General features: G+C 42.4%; 2 protein-coding genes across 4 annotated transcripts in view; one reads left to right on the top strand and one right to left on the bottom strand.

Annotated features, from left to right (window-relative positions):
- Positions 1–6,589, top strand: part of dnajc18 (DnaJ (Hsp40) homolog, subfamily C, member 18) — a 12,150-nt gene extending 5,561 nt beyond the window's left edge. Inside the window, exons 5-8 of the mRNA XM_080866216.1 lie at positions 214–326; positions 600–709; positions 827–999; positions 2,247–6,589. Coding sequence (XP_080722342.1) covers positions 214–326; positions 600–709; positions 827–999; positions 2,247–2,371 — 521 coding nt within the window. The 3' untranslated portion in view covers positions 2,372–6,589. The remainder of the gene's footprint in view (positions 1–213; positions 327–599; positions 710–826; positions 1,000–2,246) is intronic.
- Positions 3,905–24,518, bottom strand: brd8a (bromodomain containing 8a). 3 transcript variants are annotated; one of them, XR_013969816.1, is made up of 20 exons: positions 24,110–24,518; positions 23,629–23,725; positions 23,052–23,121; positions 22,827–22,876; positions 22,592–22,714; positions 22,421–22,501; positions 22,221–22,285; positions 20,878–21,020; positions 17,693–17,875; positions 16,874–16,964; positions 16,365–16,514; positions 15,987–16,150; positions 15,415–15,862; positions 15,262–15,305; positions 14,861–15,129; positions 14,263–14,355; positions 14,112–14,180; positions 13,691–14,023; positions 6,735–6,779; positions 3,905–6,589 (listed from the first exon to the last, which is right to left on the bottom strand). XR_013969816.1 is itself a non-coding variant. In XM_080866210.1 (20 exons), exons 1-20 carry the CDS (start codon positions 24,126–24,128, stop codon positions 6,530–6,532), a joined length of 2,547 nt encoding a protein of 848 aa, XP_080722336.1. In that variant the 5' UTR covers positions 24,129–24,518; the 3' UTR covers positions 3,905–6,529. The 3 variants fall into 3 exon arrangements, 1 of the variants encoding a protein (XP_080722336.1); XM_080866210.1 differs by having other exon boundaries at positions 13,741–14,023; XR_013969817.1 differs by having other exon boundaries at positions 6,531–6,589; positions 9,975–14,023.

Raw genomic sequence — 24,518 nt, 5'->3', positions numbered from 1 at the left:
GTAACTGAAAAGGTCACTATTCCAGGTGGCTTTTAGTGGGCAATTTGTAATAAATTTGCAATTTAAATATTTCCAATAGAGCTTCCAACAAATGAAAACGCAGTGAGCAGCAGTATTAGTATTTATGGTTCATTTTGACCGCTATATTTTAGGTATATTACATGCTTTTTTTATGTTTAAGTGCAGATTCCATAGCACTGTGTTTCTCTGCAGGAAATATCCACGTGTACACCAACCAGGGAGCCTCCTACTCTCAGTTTTATCAGCCTCGTCGTCGACGTGCTCATGAAAGGCGCGAGGAGGTGGTGGAGGAAAATCAGAGTCAGGTCAGTGACTCACTAAGCATGAGGAGAAATCCCTGTTAAACAGCCTCAATATTATGTTGTTGTCGTCTTTAATTCTTTGATCATGAGTCTACAGAAAAGCACTGAAAGGTTCTGGAATTCCTTTTTAACATGACTGTATCCCTTAAGTGATTGTTTCTGCTCATATTCCAAAGACGTAGAAATACCACGCTGGCATGAGTGCGGCGTAATCATTGCAGCCTACATACAGTATTGCATGCTTTGTAAACTGCACTGATTTCTATCTTCCCACAGAACACCTTCACAGCTCTTCTGCAGCTTCTCCCCGTGTTGGTGCTAATCCTCATATCAGTGTTTACTCAGATGATGGCCACTAACCCACCCTACAGTCTCTTCTATAAGCCGTGAGTCTGTTCGACAACATATGGGTCTCACTACTGTGATTTTTAGCCATCCTAAGGGTTCTGACATGCTTGACGCTGTAAATCCACTGAATTAATTTGGTTTGGTTTTGGTTTCAGAGCCATGGGGCTAGTGGTGTCCAGGGAAACGCAGCACATGGGTGTACCATACTATGTAGACAAGGGTTTTGAGAAGGAATACCGTGGCGCTGCACTGGAGGAGCTCGAGAAAACCATTGAGAACGACTATATTGAACACCTGCAGAGCAGCTGCTGGAAAGAAAAACAGCAAAGTAAGCAAGCAGGTTCTTTGTTTGGATGGGGAGTATAAACTGCTGGGCCAAAAAAAAAATTTATATTTTAATATTTAATTTAACATTTAATTAAATATTTATATTTAAATATTTAATATTTAATTAGACTGCCTTTAGCTTTGGTGATGGCCCACATTTGCTGTGGCATAAATTTCGATAAGCTTTTACAGTGTTAAGACATTTATTTCCATCCAGAGTTGCATTCATTTCCCCCCCCCCCCAAAATCTTGGATTGATGATGGTAGAGTCAGACAACTTTGTGGGCTTTCTTGAGCCATGCTTTCAAACCTTGAGCCTAACATTAGTATTACCATTTTGGAGTATACCTGTGCCATCAGGAAATGGGGGGGGGGGGAGTCCATTGATTGGGGATAAGTGGTTTTCTTAAGGCTACAGAGCTAAATTATTTATTTATTTATTTCTCTATTATTGTAGGGTCTTAACTTACAATATAAAAGCGCCTTGAGGCAACTGTTGTTGTGATTTAAAACTATATAAATCAAATTGAAAATGGGACTAAATTTCCATATCTGTGATGATTCAACAGCTGCAGAGATTTTTACTGGTAGAGGATTGTACCTGCTTCCCAGAGTTTCAGCCACACTCCCATGCTGTAGATAAAAGATTGACGTAGCTAATGCTAGCTAGCTTGGTGCATCTATAGACGGCACGGATGCCTCGCAGAGACATCGGGTCCTGCTAATTAGTGCTGACATGTAAGATACATTTCACAGAGACAAAAACTAAGAGCAGGCTTAACCACATTCAAATCCATGTTTTTTGTTTGTTTGTTTTTTGTTGTTGTTGTTTATTTTGTCAGATGACTATTAAAATGATCCAACAGCAAAAACATGGTCAAGAGGGTTCAGGGCAGTGAATCAGATTAGCTTAGGTGATGCTGATCAGTCATACTTAGATGCTTGTGCCTGTACTTCCCTGTCACTAAAGCAGCCACACCCCTCAACATTCATAACTGAAAGCCTTTAGCAGGTGGTATAGAAATGAATCTCCTTTACAGTTGTTATAAAGAAAGTTTTTGTAGCCAGCCTCAAGTGACCATTTGAGGAACTGCAGTTTTTGGGGGTTTTTTGGGTCCTGCTCTCAATCTTTAGTAATGTTTCTGACTGCAGGATAAAACCAACTGTGTCCATCTATTTCTCTGTTTATGGTAAGCTACATTATCAGTCTGCTGCAACTTCATATTTGTCATTCTGTTTCCTTTGCAGAATCAGACTTGGCAAACCTCGGACAGCTGTACCGAGACGACCGCTTAAAGCAGAAGGCGGAGACAATGAGGCTGGAAAACTGTGAGAAACTGCATCGATTGGTTGGGCGTCAGAGAGGAAAATAAGGACTGTCGGAGAGGAGAAAGTGTTTCTTTACAGACTTTACAATAATGTATTTTACCTAAGTGTGTAATTTATCCAATCTGGCCACTTTGTGAAGAAATCTCTTTGGGTACAGCACAGCCAGTGGGAGATTATGCCGCTGGGAACGATGTGCCTTCTCTCCTCGTGTCGATGGTAGAAAGTGAAGTTGCATGTTAGCTGCCGGCCCTAGCTGTGGTGGTAGCGGTGACAGGTGCGCAGTCACTGTGGAAGCGTGAACGACGTCTCAGAGCCTTTAAACTTTCTTATAGAAATGGCATGACATAAGGGGGCTCCCTTTGGGGTTACAAAGGCAGTTGTATGTTCACACATACATGTTTTATCTGGTTGGGTTTTGTAGTTCACCTGTATTTATTTTGGATGTTTCTGTGTCCTTGCTCAAATTTTAGGTGTATTTATTTAGTGGATGATAGAAGAAACATCCATTTTTCTTTCCTGTTAGAAATGAAGTACAGTGTACTGTAGTCTTTTATTTTTAGTCTGCAACATTTTATTTATGATTGAAACATAGACAAATCACTCATTTGGACCTCGAGCAATAGGAGGCACAGTAATATTTTACAGAATATGCTGTTTTCTGTTTGTGCTGCCAAAAAAAGGAGCTGCTTCCTACAGCAGAGCTTCAGGCTCCCTGCGTCAGCGCTTGCATAGGTGTTTATTGTGTTGGTCATTTAGAAATGGCATTTCAGCCGAAAGAAAAGGCAGTTCAGTGTTTCTTGCTGTATATGGGGAACCTTCACTATAAGCAGTTTGTACGGTTTTATGGAGTTTAAATGGCTTGCAATACAGTTTTTTGTTTGCTTTCATAACTGCAAGCTCAGATGCTTCCAGAAAAATGGGTTTTCAGCTCAAATCTAGATATTTTATAAATCCAATACCCGTAATTTCTTCTGATCTTTTATAACAATAATGATAATTTAAAAATAAACGTAAAAAAAAAAGAAAATGTTTCGAAAAACTTCATATATAAGAATTGAATGGCTATGATTAGACAGCCTAATCCGATAGTGGTAACTTCAGTCAGTAGTGGCTGGGAGTTTTTCAAAGAAGCAAGCATGTCTCTTTGTGCTAGCAGTCGTAGTCCTCCGATGCACTGCTGCCTCCCGGTGTCATTTTGTAAATAACGGAGACTGTTAAACTCCTTGGAGACTTTGTTTTCCACAACTAACTTGTGGGTATGATCATTTCATCCAGACAGAAACCAAAATTGGGACTTTTACTTGCCACGGTCTGGTCAAATCACGTCATCACTAAGGGGATTGTAACTTATGGAGCCCTTTATTTATATATATATATATATAAATATATATATATATATATATAATTAAAATGAAAAAGCTCAGCTCACACAAACCCTATCCAGACATTGATACTTGTTGCTGCGCACTAGGACTGCCAGACTGCCTTAGCTGTTGTCATACTTGTGAGATATTCAGGTTCACCTCAAGCACTTTTTAAGTTCATAGTGACTCCATATTGTTACTGTTGCATGCATCTTTGTGATTTTTTTTTTTTTTTTTTTTTTAATTAGTTCCACATTATTATTTTTGGCTAATACATCTTCATAACTGCTGAAATTATAAATGTAAACTGTCAGAATATATTCTGCTCCACACTGGAAGTCACAAACATGTAAATGACATTATATTTACTGTGATACACACGAGTCAGGGTTTGGTATTAATCAGTGCGGACATACCCCTTGAGTTAGAACTGCAAAGTTAAGCTTTCAGCCAAAAATACCACAAAATTAAAGAATAATCAGAAAATCTTCTTGGTTTCTGTCTGGTTTCTTTTTCACGGTGGCTCTTTGAATGCATCATTAGTTTGGTCACCTTGTTAAACTAGAAAATGATAGAGGGGAATAACGCATCCTAAATTTACCTCAAGCTCAGGTTAAGCTGCCATTTAAGAACCAGCTCTTAATTTCTAGCAAATAATCATGGATTTAAAAACTATATCACACAAAAAATATCAAACGGTGAGCTTCAGCTTCACTGTTTACTGGATCTGAACCTAATTTGCGTTGTAGCCGTGATGCAAATTGTTCAAACTGGACTCAAAGTCTTCAGATGTTTTCACTTTTTTCAAATTATTTCATTGTAATTTAACTTTGAATTGCTGTATTTTTCCTCCATCATTCTTCACTCTAACCCTTATACAGAAGCATGAACAGTAAAAGGTCCCACAGTTCACTCCATGTCAGGATTAAAAACCAAGCCAGTGGATTCAAAGAACTCTATAGTTTTTAGATAAAATTGTGGCGAGGCTTAAATAGTGACAAAAGTGTAGAACTGTTTCTCGAGCTGTCGCTTGTGAAATAGAAAAATTGTAGAAACTCTAAGATTCTTCCTGGAGTTCGCCCCACAGCCAAACAGAGAAGCCCAGCAAGAAGGGCCTTCATCCAGGTCGTGACCGAGCGCCCAATGGTCAACAGTTTCAGACGTAATCTTCACAGATGGGAAAGCCAGAGTGGCTTCAGTCCACTGACTGTCCTTGAGCGGCTGAGCCAGAACCCAGATGTGACGCTCATGACACTGGTAGAGAGAGCTAGAGATGGCAGTTATCCAATCTGATAAAGCCTGAAAGGATTTGCCTGGAAAAATGGAATAACCTGCCTTTATCCAGGTGTGCAAAGTCTGTAGACTTAGCCAAACAGATAAAAAGCTTTTAAAGCTATCAACAAAACTTCTGCAGAGCACTGAGTAAAAGATCTAAAGGCTTTTGAAAATCAAATACTTGTGATTTACTTTTAGACAAATTTTGGGGGGGAAAAAAATCTGGCATGCTTTTTACTTGGTTATGGGAAATTTATTGTATATTGATGGGTTTTTGTTTTTTTTAATCTTGAAAATTAAAAAAAAAAGTGTGGAGTCTTAAAATCTTCTCAAAGCACTGTAAACACTTATCTAAGACAACTTGTTTGTTAAGCAGACCAAATGTACAAACTGAGAACGTCTCGTACTTTGAATTACATGAAAAACAAACATTTGTTTGCTTTTGCATATTTACAGGGAAGAGCGAGGACAGAGAGGCATCATGAGCTACTTAACCTGGAAATATCTTGGCTCGGGTTCTATAAAAGTTACAAGCTTTATTCATTGGGTCATTAATATTGAACATGATTGAAGAAAAGCAAGTGGGAACGCTGTGAAAAACGCTGCATCTTCGTTGGTGTGCACACAGGGTTTAGTATTAGTGTTCCTTAAAGCCAGTCCTGAAAAATACTAAAAGCTTCCAAAATCAATTACGGTGCATGAAACATTAGCCTCGCAACAAAAAAGGGGAATTTCACACTGACAAAAAAAAAAAAAAAAAAAGCCAACTGTTCTCACTGATTTGTGCGCACGTAGCTTGCATGAGAGTTTGTGATTGGCTCGAACAGTGACCGCTGTGATCGGTTTTGGATTGGCACAGTGGAAACGTTTTGTGCAAATTCAAGTATAACGTAACAGCTTTTTTTTTTTTTTTTTTTACAGACTTTAAAGTAAACAACAGTTTAGAAATGTAACACTTAATCAAAAGCACTGAGTATGTAGTAGAATAAGCATGTAGGTACTGTTTCACCAAAGTGTCACATTGATAAAATAAATCCAACACAAACATTACAGTAAAAGGATATCAAAGTCTTAAAATTAGATCTTTAAAATCTGTTTTACACCTGCAGTGAAAACGCTTCTGTTTGAAATCAACTTGCCCCTCTGGCCAGACTTTTGGCCTTCTGGACGCTAATCTGGGGATCAACTTCAAGCCCAGTTAATTCAATATTCAGCCCAACTGTATAATAGGAGCATTTTTTAAAACCTCTCTACATCCCCATGAACTTCAGAGCAGGTTACGTCTGAGTGATGTGCAGCTATATCCATGAAAGGTCTGACATGGTCTTTCAGAATGCTCCCACTCTAATCTGGGATTATACTTTATGTAATCCACGACTGTATGGCTGTCTCAGAACAAATTAGCATCTCCACACTGCAGTCTATCCTTTTAATCTAGAGTGCAAGCAAAGGTTACACTGCACCATACGCAGAGCCACAATCTGTGCAACTGAGAGACAATGAGATCAGTCTTTTCACTTTATCTCAGGGACACCATACTGATACAATATCATACTGATGGTTTCATTTCTTCATTTTGAGGTCAGCTTCTATGGCACTACGGCGCCCTCTGGTGCCTCCATCCTGCAGTGGAAGTGGGGGAAAAAACGTTTAGTCTGAGCTTTAAGAGACTAAATGAAGTATTTTAATAAAACCTTCTTTGTTTGTTTGTCTTCTTTGTTTGAATATATGTAACTGCAGTTTTAAAGGTAGTAAAGAGGGTACTTACAAAAAGAGAAAGAAGGAAGGCAGGAGAAGACATGGACACAGTGTCCTGTAAGAGGAACATGACAGATAAGAGCTGCAACTCAGTAGTGTGCTGAAAATCTCAAACAGGAGCAAAATAATACAAAGAGAGAGACAACACAGTACATTCAGCTAGAGGAAAACTGGAGACAAGCTTTAAAAACACACATTAACTGCTATAACACTAGTACTACATTTACTATGTTTTGTTGCTGCCCTGCCATTACATTACAGGACGATGCCACATGTTTAGCTCAGGATCTTTATATCATGTAAGCTACAGATATACAGAATACTGTTGTCAAGCCACTTTTCAAGGTACTGCAGGACATTTCAGTCATCTCCTACCTTTCAGTGATTTAGAGGTTCCCATTAACATCAGTATGCTATGACCCATCATTATTTAACTCTTTAAACTTTCCTATCTTCAAATGGGTTATCTGTAATCAGAATATCTAAAGAAACAGAAAAAGACATTCTGCCAGACTAGATGACCGGGAGGAAAAATACTTTTTTTCACCAAATACTTTGGGTGTAAGTAACATTGAAAGTCAATGTTAAAAATGAAAAAATATGTATTTTATATAGTATGGTCTGTAGCATAAGTGTTATAAAATCATTATTAGGTTAGCAGTTCTTTATGCAGTGCTTTTTGTCACAGAAACATCTTTTATAAATCAAACTAAAGCTGATTGAACAGTAGCTTCAATTCATTAGACCTAATATCGAGCAGTCTGCTTTCTTATTAAACACTCATTGAATGCTTTGGATAAACTATAAGTACATGAAGGCTTCAGACAATAACTTGAGGTTACTCTATTCCGTAACCTCTGTTCTCTGATAACATGAGTGAGGTAAGATAAGCTCACCTCTTCCTCGCTTCGTGCAAGGAGGGGTATCTGGTGAGACACCTCACTCATGTTATCAAAGATATGCAGACTCCCATATTGCCAGATAAGCCCATCTGAACGACTGACTGCCAACTTAGGAGGTCTCGTGGGGTCATCTCTAGCCCACACTTAACACAGTCAAACGTCAAAGGTGAAGCCCAGCTCGCTGCACATATCTCCTCTATAGAGACACTCCTAAAAAGGGCCCAAGAGGTTGCTGTGCTGGAGTAAGCCAATTGGATTGCCTCAGCATCTAGGCACTCCTGTTCAGGGGAGGAGAAAGGAGGAGGGCAAAAAGCTTCCAGCTCCAATGGGGTGCATTGGAGATAAGGATTTTGGGGCACAAAGGCCGGATTTGGCCTGAGCGTGACTCTAGAGTTATCCCGCGTGAATCGGGTGCACTGTTTGTGTATTGACAGTGCATGAATATAGCTGATATGCTTTGCAGATGCGAGAGCCAGGAGCAATGCAGTCTTCAAAGACAGGATTTTTATTTCCACCTGGCTTAGTGGTCTCAAATGGTGGCTGTGAAACTGCCCCCAGCATCAGGGATAAATCCCATGTGGGGACGAGAGGTTTAGAAACCGGGTGGAGTCGTTGTGCCCCTGTCATAAAACAGCGGACTAGCGGGTGATGGCTCACTGGGCCATCCACGAAGCCCACATGGCAGGCTGAAATGGCTGCTAGATATACTTTAATTGTGGAAAAGGCCTTTCCTTTATCTAACAGTTCCTGGAGAAAGGAGAGAATTGTTGTCACAGAGCACTGAAAATAGAGAGTGTGAGACTTTCCACACCACTCCTCAAATAATCTCCACTTGTTCTCATACAATGATCTTGTGGAGGGGGCTCTAGCATTCTGAATAGTGGCTATAACACCCTGGGTGAGTCCTCCCATACTCAAATTCAACCTCTCACAGGCCAAGCCCACAGGGTGAGGGTGAAAAAAAATCTCCCCCCTGGCCTGGGAGACTAGGTCTCGTCACAGAGGAGAGGCCAAGGTTCGCTCCACAAGAGGGGCATAATCTCCGCTAACCAATGGGACCATCGTCCACCTTGGGGCGATCAATATTATTGTTAGCCCCCTCTCTCTCACTCTGGTTAAGAGTGGGAGAAATTAAGGCCAACGGAGGGAACGCATAAAGCAGAACATGTGGCCAATTGTGAGCTAATGCATCTACCCCTAGCGCAGCCTCCTGGTCCCTCAGGGAGAAATACAGTGGACACTGAGCGTTCTCCCTCGAGGAAAACAGGTCGACCTGTGACTGGCCAAAGCGGGTCCAGATATGGGTCACCACCTGTGGGTGCAGGGTCCAGTCCCCGTACTGCAGGTTTCCCCTGGACATTAAATCTGCTCCCAAGTTCGGAGCTCCTGGAATGTGAGCAGCTCTCAGTGACAACAGATTGATGCTGCTACACATGATCAGTTTGCGAGCAAGCATGTGCAAAGGACGGGACTGTAACCCGCCCTCTGTCAATGTACGCCACAACAGTGGTGTTGTCTGTTCTGATCAGAACATGGTGATTTCTTAACAGTGGAAGGAAGTGTCTCAGTGCTAGAAATGCTGCTAGCAATTGTGGCCAGTTTATGTGAACACCCCTTTGTCGTGAGTCCCAGTTGCCGCTCACTGCTCTGCCCTCATGAGTGGCACACTAGCCCGTGAGACTCGCGTCCGTGGTCACCACCTTTCTGGCTGTGAAAGCCCCAGTGACACCCCCAAAGTGAGAAATGTGGGATTTCTCCAACAGTGGAGTGCTGCAGCGCAATCTGCTGTCACTCTGATATGGTGGTGGGTATGGTGCTTTCGATTCAGTCTCCGTGATGCAACCCATTGCTCAAACTCCCTTATATGCAGTCTGCCTACTGGAATGACTGCCAGTGAAGACACCATTAATCCCAGCATCTGCAGGCATCTTCTGAATGGGAGATATCTTCCCACCTGAAAAATGCCGGCATGTCATAGCATTTTTTTGACTGTAATCACCGAGAGACACGCTCTGTGCGAGGTGGAGTTTAGAGCTATTCCTATGAAAGAGATGGCCTGAGCTGGCTGCAGGACACTCTTTTCATAGTTTATGGTGAAACCCAGAGCCATCAGGTGATCCACTGTCAACCTGGTGTGCTCTCTTCCCATTATTTCTGACTCTGATAGCAGCAGCCAATCGTCTATGTATGTTGCTATGCGGATGCCCCGCCTCTTCAGTGGGGCTATGACTGCCTCTGTGCATTTCACAAATACCCGAGGGCTCTCCCGAGTTTTAAATGCACTTTAGAACAGCACATAGCGACACTACATATGAGCGGGCGTAGGGAGGTTTGAGGTCTTCACTCACCCCGGTTCTGTTAGCCGTCAGGACTGGGGGGCTGGGAGGAGGTGCTGGCCGTCAGATTGGGGTCTCGGATGCGGGGCCTCCCTGCTACTGCAGATAAGGAGGTGGTCAACTTGCCTCCACCCCAGAGAGAAGGGTTACATCTCCCCTCACCACACTCCCTGCCGGTGGCTGATGCCCTCAGACGTTGGTGTGTTGGTGGTCCTTGTCGTCTGGGGCTGGGCGCTCATGTATGTACTGGCTCACTCCTGGTGGCCGATTGGCGGGGCCAACCCCCTCTGGCCTCTGCTCCATAGCTGCTGGGTGACCTCTCGTTTGGGGCTCTACTCAGCTCTTCCCAGGAGGGTGGTACGGTTCCCCCCCTTTTGGTGGTCCTCCTCGGGTCCTTGTACTCTGGGGCCTCTGGATATCTGGGGCCTGGATCTCCTCCATACCTGCTTTATACCCTGGTGGACGGGGCTATGGCTCCGCACACTCCCTAGCAGATCGTTACATGGAGAAACCTTTGGAATACAAGCATGCTGATCCACACAGGTGTGCACACGGGTGTTCACAGACGCGGACTACACCCTTCTTGGCTGCTGCCTCAAAGCACATTGTGCGCTGTCTATCTTGCGTGCTGCACAATATCGTTTAATATTCAGTATCTACTGTTATCTACTGCTAGCTAGTTTATTGTGATGGTGCTGTATTTATTATGTTGCTCTTTTTTTTGTTTGCTTTCTCTTCTGTTTTTTTTTCTCCATACAGGTGATCCAGGTGTTTTGTTTGTTTTTCTTTCTTTCTTTCCCCCTTTCTCACCGTCTCTTCTCCCCTCTGTTTTTCTTTCTCTCCCTCTCTTTCTTTCATTCTTTCTCCCTGTCCTATCCCCCAGCCATGTCTGTCCCATTTGTAGCAACCGAAAATAAAATAAATTCATAATTGTAATAAAGGTAAATCAAATGGACCAATATGGCAAGGCCATGATGATCCACTTGGTAAAATAAATCCGCTTGGCATCTTTCTTGGCCTTAAGACAACAATTCTGATGGCTAAAGATCCAAATGGGACACAAAAAAAGGAAAAGAAAAAAAAAAAGACAGTCCTTCTTCTTGCGGTCCGACTGCTTGGCTGGTGGTGGGGCACCCTGAGCAGTGGGTCTTAGGGTTCTGCGATCCTAGGGGACCCTGGACCGCGACCTGCGGGGCTGGGTGGCGAGGGATTTTAAACGTCGGCACGCCGGGTGGACGGCTGGGGCTCTGAGCAAACTTCCGGCAACTGGGTGGAGACGGGGGCACAGCCTGGGTCTTCCTAGTGAGACACAGCTGCAGGGTCTCTCCCTCTTTCTTTTTCTCCTCGCACCGTCTTTGTATGGTGGCAACGGCAGTCCCGAAAAGGCCAGCGGGGTCGATGCTTTCATCCAGAATGTCACATTTTTCTCTGTCCAAAAGCCCCGCCAAGTTCAGCCATCTTGCCCTCTCCTGCAGGATGATGATGCTGAGAGCTCTGCCCGCCGCTTGTACTGCTGCTCTAGTGAGGTGGAGACACTGGTCCGTAACGATGCCCAGCTCTTCCCACAGCTCGCTAGCATCGGGCTTCGCAGCAGCCTGGTCCTGGAGCTCCGTCGAGTAGGCTAGCAGGAGCGATGAGGCGTTCAATGCCCTCACAGTGGTGGCAACTGATTTATACGCTTTGTCAGCCAGGGAGGACTGCAGGCGTTTGGCCTTGAAGGGCAGGGACGGACCAGATGACATGGAAAGTTTCTGGTTTGGGTGGAGATGAGAAGTCACTAGATTCTCCACTGTGAGGATTTGGTAGATGCCCTTCTCCTTCATTCCAGCGCAGTCATATGCCGCCGCTCCCTGCACGGGGTTGGGTGACGAAAATGGCTTTGCCCAGCAGCGTGTGACCTCGTCCACGCATTCGGGGAAAAGCGGCAGTACCTGCTTAGTAGTGCGCTTTGCTCTGGGGAGCCCTTTACCCTCGTATCGTGAGGTGGAGGTCTCCGTTGTCACGTTGGGCCATGGGACTGCCAGCTTTCCAGCTGCCCGTTTTGCAACATCAAATAGCTCCATGACACGGGACTGTGTGCCGGTGTTATCACAATCGATCCCTTGAGTCACAGAATTCCGACCAGAGGGGGCAAAGAAAACGTCGTCATCCTCACCCGAGACGAGACGTTCCAACGGTCCCTCAGAGGATTTGCTGAGTAGCTCGTCATTAGCCTCAAGGGAATCAGACAACATAGCTTCGCAGCTGACCTAGGCATCGTCCACCAGCGGGAGGATGATATCCATCTCGTCGCCCCAGCTGGCGCCTGGTGTGGCTGACTCAGTGTGCTCCATCAGTGCGCCAATTGGAGACAACATTGGGTCCTTCTTCGACAGGCTAGCCTGGCAGGCTAGAATTGACGAAGGCTTTTCAGAGTAAAGCGAGCACAGTGTTCACATGAACCTGGTGTGGAAATAGCCGCTTGGGCGTGTTGCAGCCCGGGGCACACCACAGAAGCGTCATGTGTATCTGAGCCTGAGATTTTGCAACCGCAGGGGAAAATTCTGAAGAAGCGAGAAGAGGAAATTGAATGACGGGTGACGCTGTGTCACACCCTTTTACCCGGTCTTTAGGTCTGACGTCATTAGCCGTGCCTGGGACCAAACTCCGCTGCAGGTCTCTAAGTCAAATGATCACTCCAGCATTACTGAGAGTTGAAAAACTGTCTAAATTCATTCATCTGTAATAAAATGATTAGTATGGATACTCTACCAGGTGTAACAATTAAGTTTAACATCCAGTCATCCATGAAAACAGAATTTATTAAATTTAACGGAGTTAGAGGTTAGCAGGAAGTTAGCTCACTAGTTTCCATCTAAATATAACATACCATGTTCTGACTGAGGGATTTCTGAAACAAATTAAGATGTACAGCTCTGCTATCACTTCTGACATAAATGAAGACAGGAAAGTAAACAGCAGTGATGTTTGTAGGGTTACCAAAGTTTGGCTAGCTGGTATATAATGATGTGCTGCGTGATCGCTAGCGACACAGCTATGTTAGCATAATATAAACAGAGAAGCTGGAGGATGTTATTGTTACTCATTAACAGGCAGGGCAGCATAGCTGGTGACTTTTTTCCATTCGATAAAAGTTAACATGAGGGTTCTTGAAGGTTAGGGGCAAATGCAGTTGCATAGCAGGATCCTGTAAACGGACCAAACTTCAGTCAGGAGAAAAACTGAGATAATCCATCCACAATACAAGGTTAGTCATTAAAATACTACTGCATGGGCTGAGCTGTAGTTACATGTAAAGTTTTAAAAACTGAGCTTTAAAATGATTAGTGGTAATAAAAACCGAGAGAGGCCAACAGTGATCACTGACTGTTTTTAGGGGCTTGTTGAGATTAAATAGAACAAGATACAAAGCATTAAAACATGTTAAAAATACTGCAGCCTTATTAAATGCAGAGTAGTTTGGGCCTGGACGCAGGGTTCATCACGTCATCACTTAAAAGACTGGATAGGGAGGAGGGTGGCCAATGCTGGCTGGAGTAATGACATGCTGAGAGAGCGTCGCCCATAGTGAGACACCGAAACGAATGTTTGAAGGAGAACAACCTGATTTTCATAGCATACGAAGCCAATGGCTACCTGAGAATAACTGATTTAAAATTAAACGTCATGCTTTGGAAAATGGCCATCAAATAGTTTGGCATCACTTTCTTCTACCTTTGTTGTCTCACCCTTTTCTCTTCTTCTGTACTCTGCTTTTGTCAAAACTCTAGTGAAGCACCTTGTCAGTAGAGTCCTGTTTGCGCGTGCTCTCACGGCCTCTCAGGCTCTTGGCGCTGATACCAGATTCTGACGTCTCCATGATGAGCTGGGTAGCTAGAAACTGTTGGATCTGCTCCAGCACGTCACGCTGCATCTCCAGAGCCATGTGGTACACGTCGTGGTCCAGGCTGTTGTACATGACTGCATTCTGAAACATCAGCATGATGTCCCTCTGGAACTCGGCGGTGGTCCGTATCAGACCGTTCTCGATGTTCTTCTTTATGGTTGCCAGGTCCATGGGCCTGGAGAACAAGAAGCGAAGACAGTTCTGTCTGAGATGTTTTTCCTCTAAAGCTCCAGTAAAGTGATACAAAAATATTCTTTGCTTACCTGTGCACAATACTGTGGTATCCAGGCGCAATTTCTTCTGTTACTGGCTGAAGGAAGACATTTGCATACCTACAACAGGTTTACACGACGCGTTACAGAAAAATATCGGAGACTGTGCATTTAGTGTTAAAGTTATGAATCAGATTCTGACCTGTGATTGGCTGCTGCTCGCCACACAAGCATAATGGCTTTCTTCCAGATTTTGTGAGCCTGTAGAGCTTCCAGATCCTCACTGCACACAGAACTGCATGTTGAAGGTCAAAAAAGGAAGTTGTATGAATGCAGAAACTAATCTGCTGCAAACTCAGTATTCTTACATCATCAGCACCATCTAGAGCAGGCGTCTCAAACTCGTCACCCCTATTTGCAGCCTGTATATTGACTGATGTGTACACTTATGTCTGCATTTTTATTTTGTTAAATACAAACAAAGTTATAGCAGAAGTGTTGCCACGTGTCTGGTCAGAAAGAGAGTACCAATCTGTTTATTTGGTAGTTCAATGAAAGGCTTCAGTGAGAAAAAAAATCATTCGCATTTGCAGTTTTTTCTTGTTATACAATATTTGACATTTTAAAAAACAAACAAAACACCACATTTTCAGAAATATTTGTGGGTGTTTTCTTGTTTGTTTGTTTTGTACTCCTTGAACACTAAAGTGGTCCTCCAATGAGATGATAGTGCCAGCAGTGGCCCACAGCTCATTTAAGTTTGAGACCCCTGATCTAGAGTATAAATGCATTTCACTTACAACTGCGAAGAAGCTGGGCTGCTGGGGATGGAGTCTGCAGTTGTGTGGAGCTGCAGTGAAGAGGAAGCCGTATGGAGGCTGTATCCATCCTCACTCTCACTGGCTGCCGGTTCTAGCTCAGTTTCGCCGTCTGGCTCTGATAGGAATTCTTCCACCCCATCTCCCACTTCTTCTCCACACACCTCTGGCCCATTAACTTTGTTTTGCAGGTTAGTCCCCGAGGCCTTCTCTCCTCCCCCAATAGTTATTGCGTCCTCCCTCTTCGTCTCCTGCAAAAATGTATAAAGGCACAGACAGATTCAGACAAAACTGAAAGTGCCGGGTTACTGTGGAGCACACTGCAAATTTTAGTACAGCAATTACAAGCATCATGCTCGCTTTGTCCTCATACAGTGCTATACCTTTGGATGCCTTTCTGTCACTGGGTTATCTTCTAATACCGAGTCTGTCAAGATAGTAGAAATGAATAATAAGGTTTGCAAAATGCATAGTCTGACGCAAACTGCATGTTACGTGGCAAGGCAGTACAAATGCTTAAGCATGGATGTTCGTACCTCCGTGGATTTTTTCAGGGATTTGCTGTGCCCACTTCTCACGTTCACATTTTCTGGATGACATTTGGGTTTTTGAGTGAACCGCCTCTCCGGTCTCTCTCACTGCTGCAGCCTGTGGAGGCGTTCCACTGCGGTAGTGCTCCAAAATCTTTGAGTTGCATCCAGATGAGGAAGAGGGAGGAATGCTCCTCAGTCCCACAGGAAATCCTGCAAGATGGTTATCTTGACTGTTGCAAAAAGAAGAGAGTGAAGCTTCTGTCCTCTCCTCCAAGCTACAGTGAAGAGATGAAGACTGTACAGCCCCAGTGGGCACTGTGGGATTGTGTGGCTCATGAGGCTGGAAAGGCCCAGAATCCCAGGCAGCAGACAGAGCGTGGCCATTTTCTTCACAAAGGGACAGAGCAGCCTCAACTGCAGCTGCATCCAAAGCATCAGCAGCTTCATCAGCCTACAAAAAGAAGCATACAATGAATGCTCATATTGTAAAAAATAAATAAATAAATAAAAATCCAAACAGGTCTCATAAATTATTTAATGTAACCTAAACAGTAAGGTTTGTTGACTTTTAGAACCTTCTCTTCAATGATGGCGATGATGTCCCCCACTGTCTTCAGGTCCAGCTCATGACACAGTGACACAGTCACATCGTCCTCACTGAGCTCTGACACCTTATCTTCTACCATAGAGGAGACAGGCTGGCATCCAGGGGCCACAGATGGCACCATCACATTTACCTCTGCATGAATGCAACAACTGATTTACTATCTGTTTAATATTTCGACACCATGAATCTAAATTCTTATTTGGTATAGCATTATTACATCTTTGCTAGTTTAGAGCAGGTGGCCAAGAACAGATCTGATCAACAGGTCACAATTAAATCCTCTGTATACAATGCAAAGTTTGTGATATTAAGAATGTGAGGGTGTTGGATCAGAAAGTGGACAGACCTGCACTTGCTGAGATGTTTGATTGAGCAGGAACAGGAGTGGTGGCAGAGAGAGGAACACTGGAGGCAGAATCTACACTGACCATAAAACCTAATGGAGGGGAAAACTGGGCGGGGCCTGCTTCCAGGAGACGGGACAACATCGGGGCACCTGTCATGCAAGTATTCACGCATGCATTAACACATGAAGTGCAGAGCTCTGACAAAGCACCTCAGGCTATCAGATGGTCAGAGTATTAGCAAACATTTGCAGCAATGGCATCACCAGATAGCACCCATGCATTCAGAGTTCAAGAGTAAAACTAACAATTATAAAACATGTTCAATGAGCTAAAGATAAGAAGACCTATGGGACACTCAAAGGGGGTTCTACTGAATGCTTTTTTTACTGGTATGGTAATCTGTTGCTTTGTGAAACATTTCTGTTTATTGAAATCCAAAAAGTAAGATTTGCTTTTGTAACAAGACATTTTAACAGAGATCAACAGTGATCAAACACAGCATCTGTACCTGCTGCCTGAGAGAGAGGCTGACAAGGTGGAGCCAGCTGCAAGTCATGTGCTCCTGACACATTACCTGTGGACACGTCACCATCTCCAATCTGAGATAAAGATGCATACACAAATCAAACACGTCTAAAACATGAAGCAGTGCTGTTTAATAATAAATCTGTTACTCATTAACAGGCAGGGCAGCATAGCTGGTGTTTTTTTTTATCCCATCAGTGGTGTCTGATCAATAATGGATTTTAAGGCCAGTGCCAATAAAGAGAGAAGGCAAAATGGTTTCTTCTTCAAGTCCAGGATATGTGAAGTGAATTTTATATATACAGTGATTTTAAACAGAATCCAAATTTAAACGATAACAGAGAACTGTAAGGAGACAGACTGGATAGCCAAATTATTAGACACCCTCTAAAGCAGCGGTCCCCAACCCCCGGGCCTCAGACCGGTACCAGTCCGTGAGTCGTTTGGTACCGGGCTCAGGTGTGAAATGTATAGTTTTCAGGGTTTTTAATCGGTTTTCAGCGTTATTTTGTTATCTTTTTTATCGTTTACTCGGTTTTTCTTGGTCTTTTCACGTGTGTTATGAATAAATTTTCTTTTTGTCGGTACCGGTACTAGTTTTATTTTGTTGTATTTATCCGCGACACCTTAAAGGCCGGTCCATGAAAATATTGTCGGGGATAAACCGGTCCGTGGCGCAAAAAAGGTTGGGGACCGCTGCTCTAAAGCACAGGAATTCTTTACGTGATCATATAAAGGTAGACTGCCCTGCAGTCTTGTACAAGTTAATTACTGGCATATATATTAAAGCCCTTCAACAAACCAATCTGGAATTTGTGGCCAATATACTGCCTTTCTTCAGTAACTCTGACAGGAGGGGAGATGGTGGTGGTGTGGCTTTCTGACACAGTAACTTCTTTTGGGTGGGGTCCTCTAGCAGGGACCCGTGGCTGTCATCATTACCAGAAGGCTCAGCAAATGTCATTAGCCTGGCTGTTCCAGAAGCCTAGAGACAGACAGAGGGAAACATGACATTTTATTAGGATTTACAGATGTAGTTGTTATCAGTTCTCTAATACTGTATGTTTTCTTTTTTGTCTCTGAAGGGAACGGTCAAAAGTATTAGACTCATTTCCAAAATAAAAACAGTCATTTTCTATGCCTTACATCCCATATAGCACTCCTGGTAAGTTACACCTAAAATTATTTTTTTTAGGTATTATGAGCCCGAATTTACCAAATCTAAATTAGTGGCACACAAGAAACACATTACATTACATCTACTAGGTATATACTGGACATATAATGAAGGACATTATATCTGCTGAGTGTTGTGGTGAAATAGATAGTTTAAATTTGTGACTATTTAGCGATTTTTCTTAATAGCACACTTTGTCACACTTTGTTTAAAAGGGATTTTAAAATTCTAGTATGATGATAAAATAGATGGAATGTTTTGTAAATTAGCCAATTAAGTCACAATGACAAATCAAATGTCAATTAGGTGGTTAATGAGGAGAAATCGGTCCGTGGGGGAAAAAGACGCATTTAGCAAGTTTGCCAGTGTTAACTGGCAGGAGCTAACCTGGTGCTACAGTCGTGATTACTGTAGAAGACCTGGATGCTAAAACTACATCTACATTGGAAATGATTTGCTCCTCTTGCATCATTTTGAAGCTGACAGCTGGACGCCTGCAGACATTCCTAGATCCGGCTGCCTAGGTAACCCTCTAATCTACAGATATCGACAGGATTATTAGCCCACCAATGAAAATATATTAGTATTAGTAAATAAGTATTTCCCAATTGCTGTTACACCTGGAAAAGAGTTTTTAGGACTTTTTAAGAATAAAACACCCACGTTTTATTACATTACTTTACTTTAACACAGAAACAAAATGATTTCATAAAAACAGAAACTACCAGGGTTAAAATTATTAGCTCCCTGATGCTAACGGTCAATTGTGTATCCTTTTTGCTAGATAACAGCCTGCAGTCAACTGTTGTAGTTTTCAGCTAGTCTCGCATGCGTCTCCTGAGCAATCTCAGCTCAATTTTCTTTGGTGAATCTCTCAAGATCCTTCAGATTTGATGCTCTCCAGGCATGGACCTTGGTCTTCAGTTCACCCCACAGATTTCCAATAGGATTCAAGACAGGGCTTCGACATGCCAGTTGTTCAGCATGTTCGCTTTGGTCTTCTGGAGGTAGTTCTTCAGAAGAATTGTTTTAGGTTGTGTTGGAAAGCAAAGCAACGATCCAGACTCGGTTTTGTTGCTGGAGGTTTTCTTTCATAATCTTCACATATCCTTCTTCCTTCATGATTCCTTCCACCTTGACAAGATTTTCAGCTCCAGATGCACTGAAGTCTCCACACAGACGGTGTTCTTTGGCTTGTATGCTTCTCCCTTCTTTTTCCAAACATAAGCAACATCTCTGTGGCCAAAGAGCTCTACTTTCATCTCATCTGACCAAAGAAACGGGTTCTCCAGGTTGCCCTTAGCATACTTCAGTCTGGCCTGAAGGTGTCTCTTTTGCAGAAGTTTTCTTAGTCTGCAGCCTCACAGTCCATTCCTATGCAGCGTTCTGGTGGTCGTATTCTTTGAGACTACAATTTCCAACTTCCAAACTTTTTGCAGTTGTTCTAAGGTCTTTAGACACGTCACTGACTAGTTTTCTTTCCCTAGTCTTTGAAATCTTTCGCTTCTACCTCTGCTAGGCTTGTTCGGTACTGTGTTGCTCTATTTGAATTTCTTGATGATCCCTCTCATTTCAGTTCTCGACACTTGGAAAGGCTGTGATAACTTTGTATATACATCTGCTTTGGAAGCAACAACAATTCTTTTTCCCAAGTCTAAACTGTTTTGGGGTTTTTTTGGCATGATGTTCTCTCCAGTAACAGCTCAAACCCTTGCTGAAGTTTTTATAGTGTGTGTTAATTAGAAGATAACGCTCAGTTTTAACTTCATTTTACAAACCTTTAGCACAAATCTGAAGCACATCAAAGTCTGTTACGCATCAGTGGTTTGCACTATGGCTCAATATGAAAGTTTAATAATACTGAATCTGATAACTGTTGTGTTTTCTGAAATAATTTTGTTATTGTTTCTATATCATTGCTTCTATCTAACATTCACACACATTTATACTCCGATGGATGCACTGGAGAGCAACCTGGATCGACCTGAAAACTTTGACAAAAACTTGAAATTTCATTAATGCTGCTATCACAGCTAATTACTGAAGCTTGAAAGAGCTTTTGTAATTTGCATTCTAACTAGCCATGTGTTCATTTTGGCTACACTGTTGGTGCCTGGACTGCAGCTTTGGAACGATTGATTGAGCAGCCGCGCTAGCACTAACAGACAAGGTGCAATGCTAAGCTGATGGCCTCTGACATTTCCTGTTAAGGAAAAAGGTACTTGAATGTGGATTACATTCCTTCTATTAAGCATATTTGACACTTCCTGTCTGTGTCTGCCAAAGGGTCTGTTACTGCTGCAATGTTCAGGATGTTATAAACTAATTAAGGATAACACAAAGACACCTAAACAGCCTGTCACTCAAGCCTATTGAATCTGAGCTCTCTGGAAGCAAACGACTTCAATCAATGGTATTAGAGATTAAGACAGAGCTTCAGTATTTAGCCATGTGTTCATTTTGGTATTTTTGTTAGTGCCCGGTTTTAAGATTTATTTTAGTCTGATGAAAGCTGCAATTTTTACAGACTTTATATGTGGAGAGTGAATTGAAAATAAAATAGAATACTAAAGTTTATTTGTAGTCTACAACCCAATCATGATCAAGTGATAATGCCAGGGGTAAAAATAATTTACCAATTATGTTTTTTCTTATTCCCCCTAAAAGAACATGACAGAAACAGAAAATATTTATAGAATCATTACACCATTATTAAATACTAATAAACACTTTTACATGTCTGAAAACGAGGCAGGATAAGTGAAATGTCAGGCATTGTCATAAGTAACTCTGAGTCTTCAGAGACTTACATTTTTTGTAGATGTAAGATCCAGTGTCAAGCACTCGAGTTGGTCACCTGGGGAGAACTCCTGGCTTGGGGAGCTACAGCCTGAGGGTGAATGCATGGTGACACTGGGTATCCGCTTGGGTGTGTTCTTTGCCACCTGTCTGGCTGAAAGAGGGACGGGCAGCATAGAGAGCCTTTTCTTGTGAGTCATACAAAAGCAAAGCTTTTCTTTTCAAAACAATGCTCTCTACACGGGCTGTCCAATTGGCTCAACCTGAGTATGAAAAATGCTGACATCTCTTTTGACAGGTGATCACCTTGAAATAAAGGATATTTTCTTTGTTTATTCCCATGTTTTCTAGTGCCAACAGCAGTTTAAAGTTTCTGGTCAAACAGTTCCTGCAGAGTGCAGCACTTCTAAAATACCCAATCAAGTCTTGATGAGCTTTCTGTACGACCATTCTTAACCCAGTTTAATTGTCAGACACATCTCAGTTTTTCATATTTTCCTTAAAAGAATCCAGACTTTCTTCTCATTTATAAAAGTTTTCTCGAGCAATATCATCAGTTTAATAAATTTCAAAGTTTTTCTTTGGACATCACCTACTTTTTCTCTCATTTTCAGTACCTGACCAATTTTAGACAACTTTTACTTTGTTTGTTTGTTGACCCACTTAAAACTGACCAATAAATCATGAAAGCCAAATTATCCCCATTTCTTTAGTTTAAAAAACTCCAAATAAAATATACTTTTTTGTCATTTGCCTTTATTTGATAGTGGAGACAGACAGGGCCACAGGTTGGATTCGAAACATAGCCACTGCCTGCTGGCCGGCCGCCTGCTCACCCACGGAGCTAAGCTGGCAACCAGATAATAGTTTGAGGCACAGGCATAAAATTGTACTTTTGAACTAACCAGGGGAGCTGTTATGAAGAATAAAGGTGGTATTTCCAAGTATTGACTTTCAAGCTTGTTAGAAGTGCACAAACCATATTTTTCCCATGTCTCTGCTGCATGTTTCAATAAATCACTTCACCTTTTTCCCATTTTCTTAGCAAAACATATAGAAATGAGGGTTGGCTCATCACTTTTGCACAGAAGTATATGTAACTTGTATCACAATGTCTGTTATATGAAGAATCTCTTCTGGTTTCAGTGGCACTAAGCACAAATATATCTAAGAAGTTACTTTTCATGTATATTACTAGCAGGCTGACTTAGCTACACAAAGTTATCTCAGTTTAATAATCATAATCTCATTGTTTTTTTATTTTCATTATTTATGGATGACCTGTGTAATTACTGAAATATAATTCTTTATGGATGTGTTCCTCAAAAAAGACCCCTGAAATTGAAAGAAATACCTTGATAAGCAGCATCTGTGTTTTTTCTTTTCATCTCTGCTTCCTCCTCCTCCAGTTTCTTCTTCCTAACAGATGCACAACAAAAGATCATTTCCTTTGTTGTTACAAAGAGAGTCCAATGAGTCCAATGTTTAAGGTTTGCAGGAGAAAAAGACGTGCATGACTGTACAAACAGGGTTGATAGATTTGTTGCTTCTTACAGCAGAATTTCCTCCCATAGCTCTTTCAGTTTGGAATCCAGATGTCCTGCTTGAATCAGTTCAGCCTCTCTCTTCAGCTTCCTATGAAAACAGCAGTATGTCAGCTCATCTCACTGACGCAGTTTGAGGTGTGTGTCTTTTTTAGACGAATAATGTGTTCATGCTGGTTACCTGTGCTTCTCCTGCGTTTCTTTTATCAGCTTCTTTAGTTCCTCGATCCTCTCAGCCGTCAGTCTGCGAACTATCACATCCTCCACTGTCTCCACCACCTCACCTTTCTCGCCGCGCTTCCGCCTGAAGGTAACAAAGGCATCAGCTCGTAACGCTGCATATCCTCTAGATGCATTCATCAAACGGGGTAAAGCTACACAAGCATGTTTGAAGTTGAAGTCACTTATGTGCTCACTTTGGGGCCTCTGTCGCTTCCAGGAGCTCTGAGTATTTGGAGGCACAGTGCTGTGAAGATCCAAAAGAGTATCAAGAACAACTTCACTCAAATAGAGTGCGTGAAACCTACTGCAGAGATCATGGATTAAGTTTTTAATGTTGTGAAAGCAGCCCTGCGATAGTCTGACAACCTGTACAGGGTGTTCTCTGCTTTTCACCCTGTGATAAGGTGCTCTGGTCATACCTTTTGAGAGAACCAGTCAGGTGGTCGCCCAGGTTCTGCAAATGGTTTTATGGCACGACTGACCGATACCCTGATGAAAAAAGCATAAGACATCCCAAGATAAATACAGTTCTAAAGATTATTAGACTTAAACAATGTTCTATTTATGCAATGGTTTATTATCTTTATATTTCAGGAACAAAATTATATTAAATCTATTTTTTTTTCATTTATAATTACTCTTTTATTTGTTACTTCATGCAAACCTGGTACTAAATTAAAGCCAGCCAGCACCGAGCTGCATCATGTATGCCAGTGTAACAGATAAAGAATGACATGACTAACCATGGTTAAGTCATCCTATTTGTATGTCACTGTGTACTGTAACAGGAAAGCAGACCAGCAACCCTTTTAAGTACTCAGGCACAGGAATACTAACAGAACCACCCTAAGTGACAACATCTTATCTTAAAACCTAATCATAAGCGAAAGTTAGTTACATGTGTAACTAACAACATCTAATGTGCCAGATTATGACTCACACTATTGAGCACATAATACAGAATCGTTGAAACCAGCTGAAAGAGGCATGCATTACCAGTTCTGGTCCCCACTCTTCATGACAGATGTGGCCAAACACAGCTTCTCCCTCACTGACCATGGTTCTGTTGGTCCAATGACAAGCAGCTTGTGTTCTGCAGACGTGGACGAAACATAACATATACTTTATGCAGTATATTTTTAATACAGACTGTGTTCTGCTGGACGTCTCCGGCCTGGATCTTTTTTCTTCTTCTTTTTTTTTACCATTATGATCGAGCTAACCACCAGTACCGGCACTTTAAGCATGCAACTGCACACACAAAGAGAGTGTCTTTGATATAACTGATAGCAAACGGCAGCCACCACCAGTGTAAATAGAGCCGTCAACTCGTGATGACAACCAATAATCCGTGCAGGCTGCCACGCAGGGAGCGAAGAGAAGTTAGAAGCGATAAGATCCAAGTACGACACACACAAACACACACACGCTAACGGGTAGCATGCCATGACATTTGCTATTTTCTAACGTTACTCACTTCCAGCCCCGTTTGCCATCTTCCTGTCATCCCAACATCCCGTACATCTTGGTAGATAGAAACCCGGCGATTAACAACGCTGGCGATATGCGAAGGCGATACTCATAGGCTAACATCAATGGATGTTAGGCTGGATGTGGAGGCTCTCAAGATTTTTCTCACTAGCTAGCACGCTGAATCACCGCTGCTGCCCGTTAGTCTCAGTCTGGTATGCCAAAGCTTTTGGTAATTTAAGGATTAACCAGCTTGCTAGAATGCAAAGACTGCGTCTGTAAAAGAGTCAAAAAACGGTCTAATTACGTTAGAAAGAGTTTATGCTACCAAGCGACAGGCAGCCAGACGAAGAAAATTTTTTAGCTTACTGTAGCCATAAACCTTATTTCTCATTCTAGCTAGCAGCGAAGTGTTC

Source organism: Rhamphochromis sp. 'chilingali', assembly GCF_963969265.1.
Source record: "Rhamphochromis sp. 'chilingali' genome assembly, chromosome: 19".
Classification (NCBI taxonomy): Eukaryota; Metazoa; Chordata; class Actinopteri; order Cichliformes; family Cichlidae; genus Rhamphochromis; species Rhamphochromis sp. 'chilingali'.
Note: the sequence above shows the minus strand (reverse complement) of the source record. Positions and strands in the feature narration are given on the sequence as shown.

Excerpts from the sequence above, each read along its gene's own strand:
- brd8a (XM_080866210.1), bottom strand. Across the intron at positions 14,024-14,111 it reads TACCACAGTATTGTGCACAG|GCCCATGGACCTGGCAACCA; the intron begins GTAAGCAAAGAA and ends CTTGTTCTCCAG. Across the intron at positions 6,780-13,740 it reads AACAGGACTCTACTGACAAG|GACACTGTGTCCATGTCTTC; the intron begins GTGCTTCACTAG and ends TTCCTCTTACAG.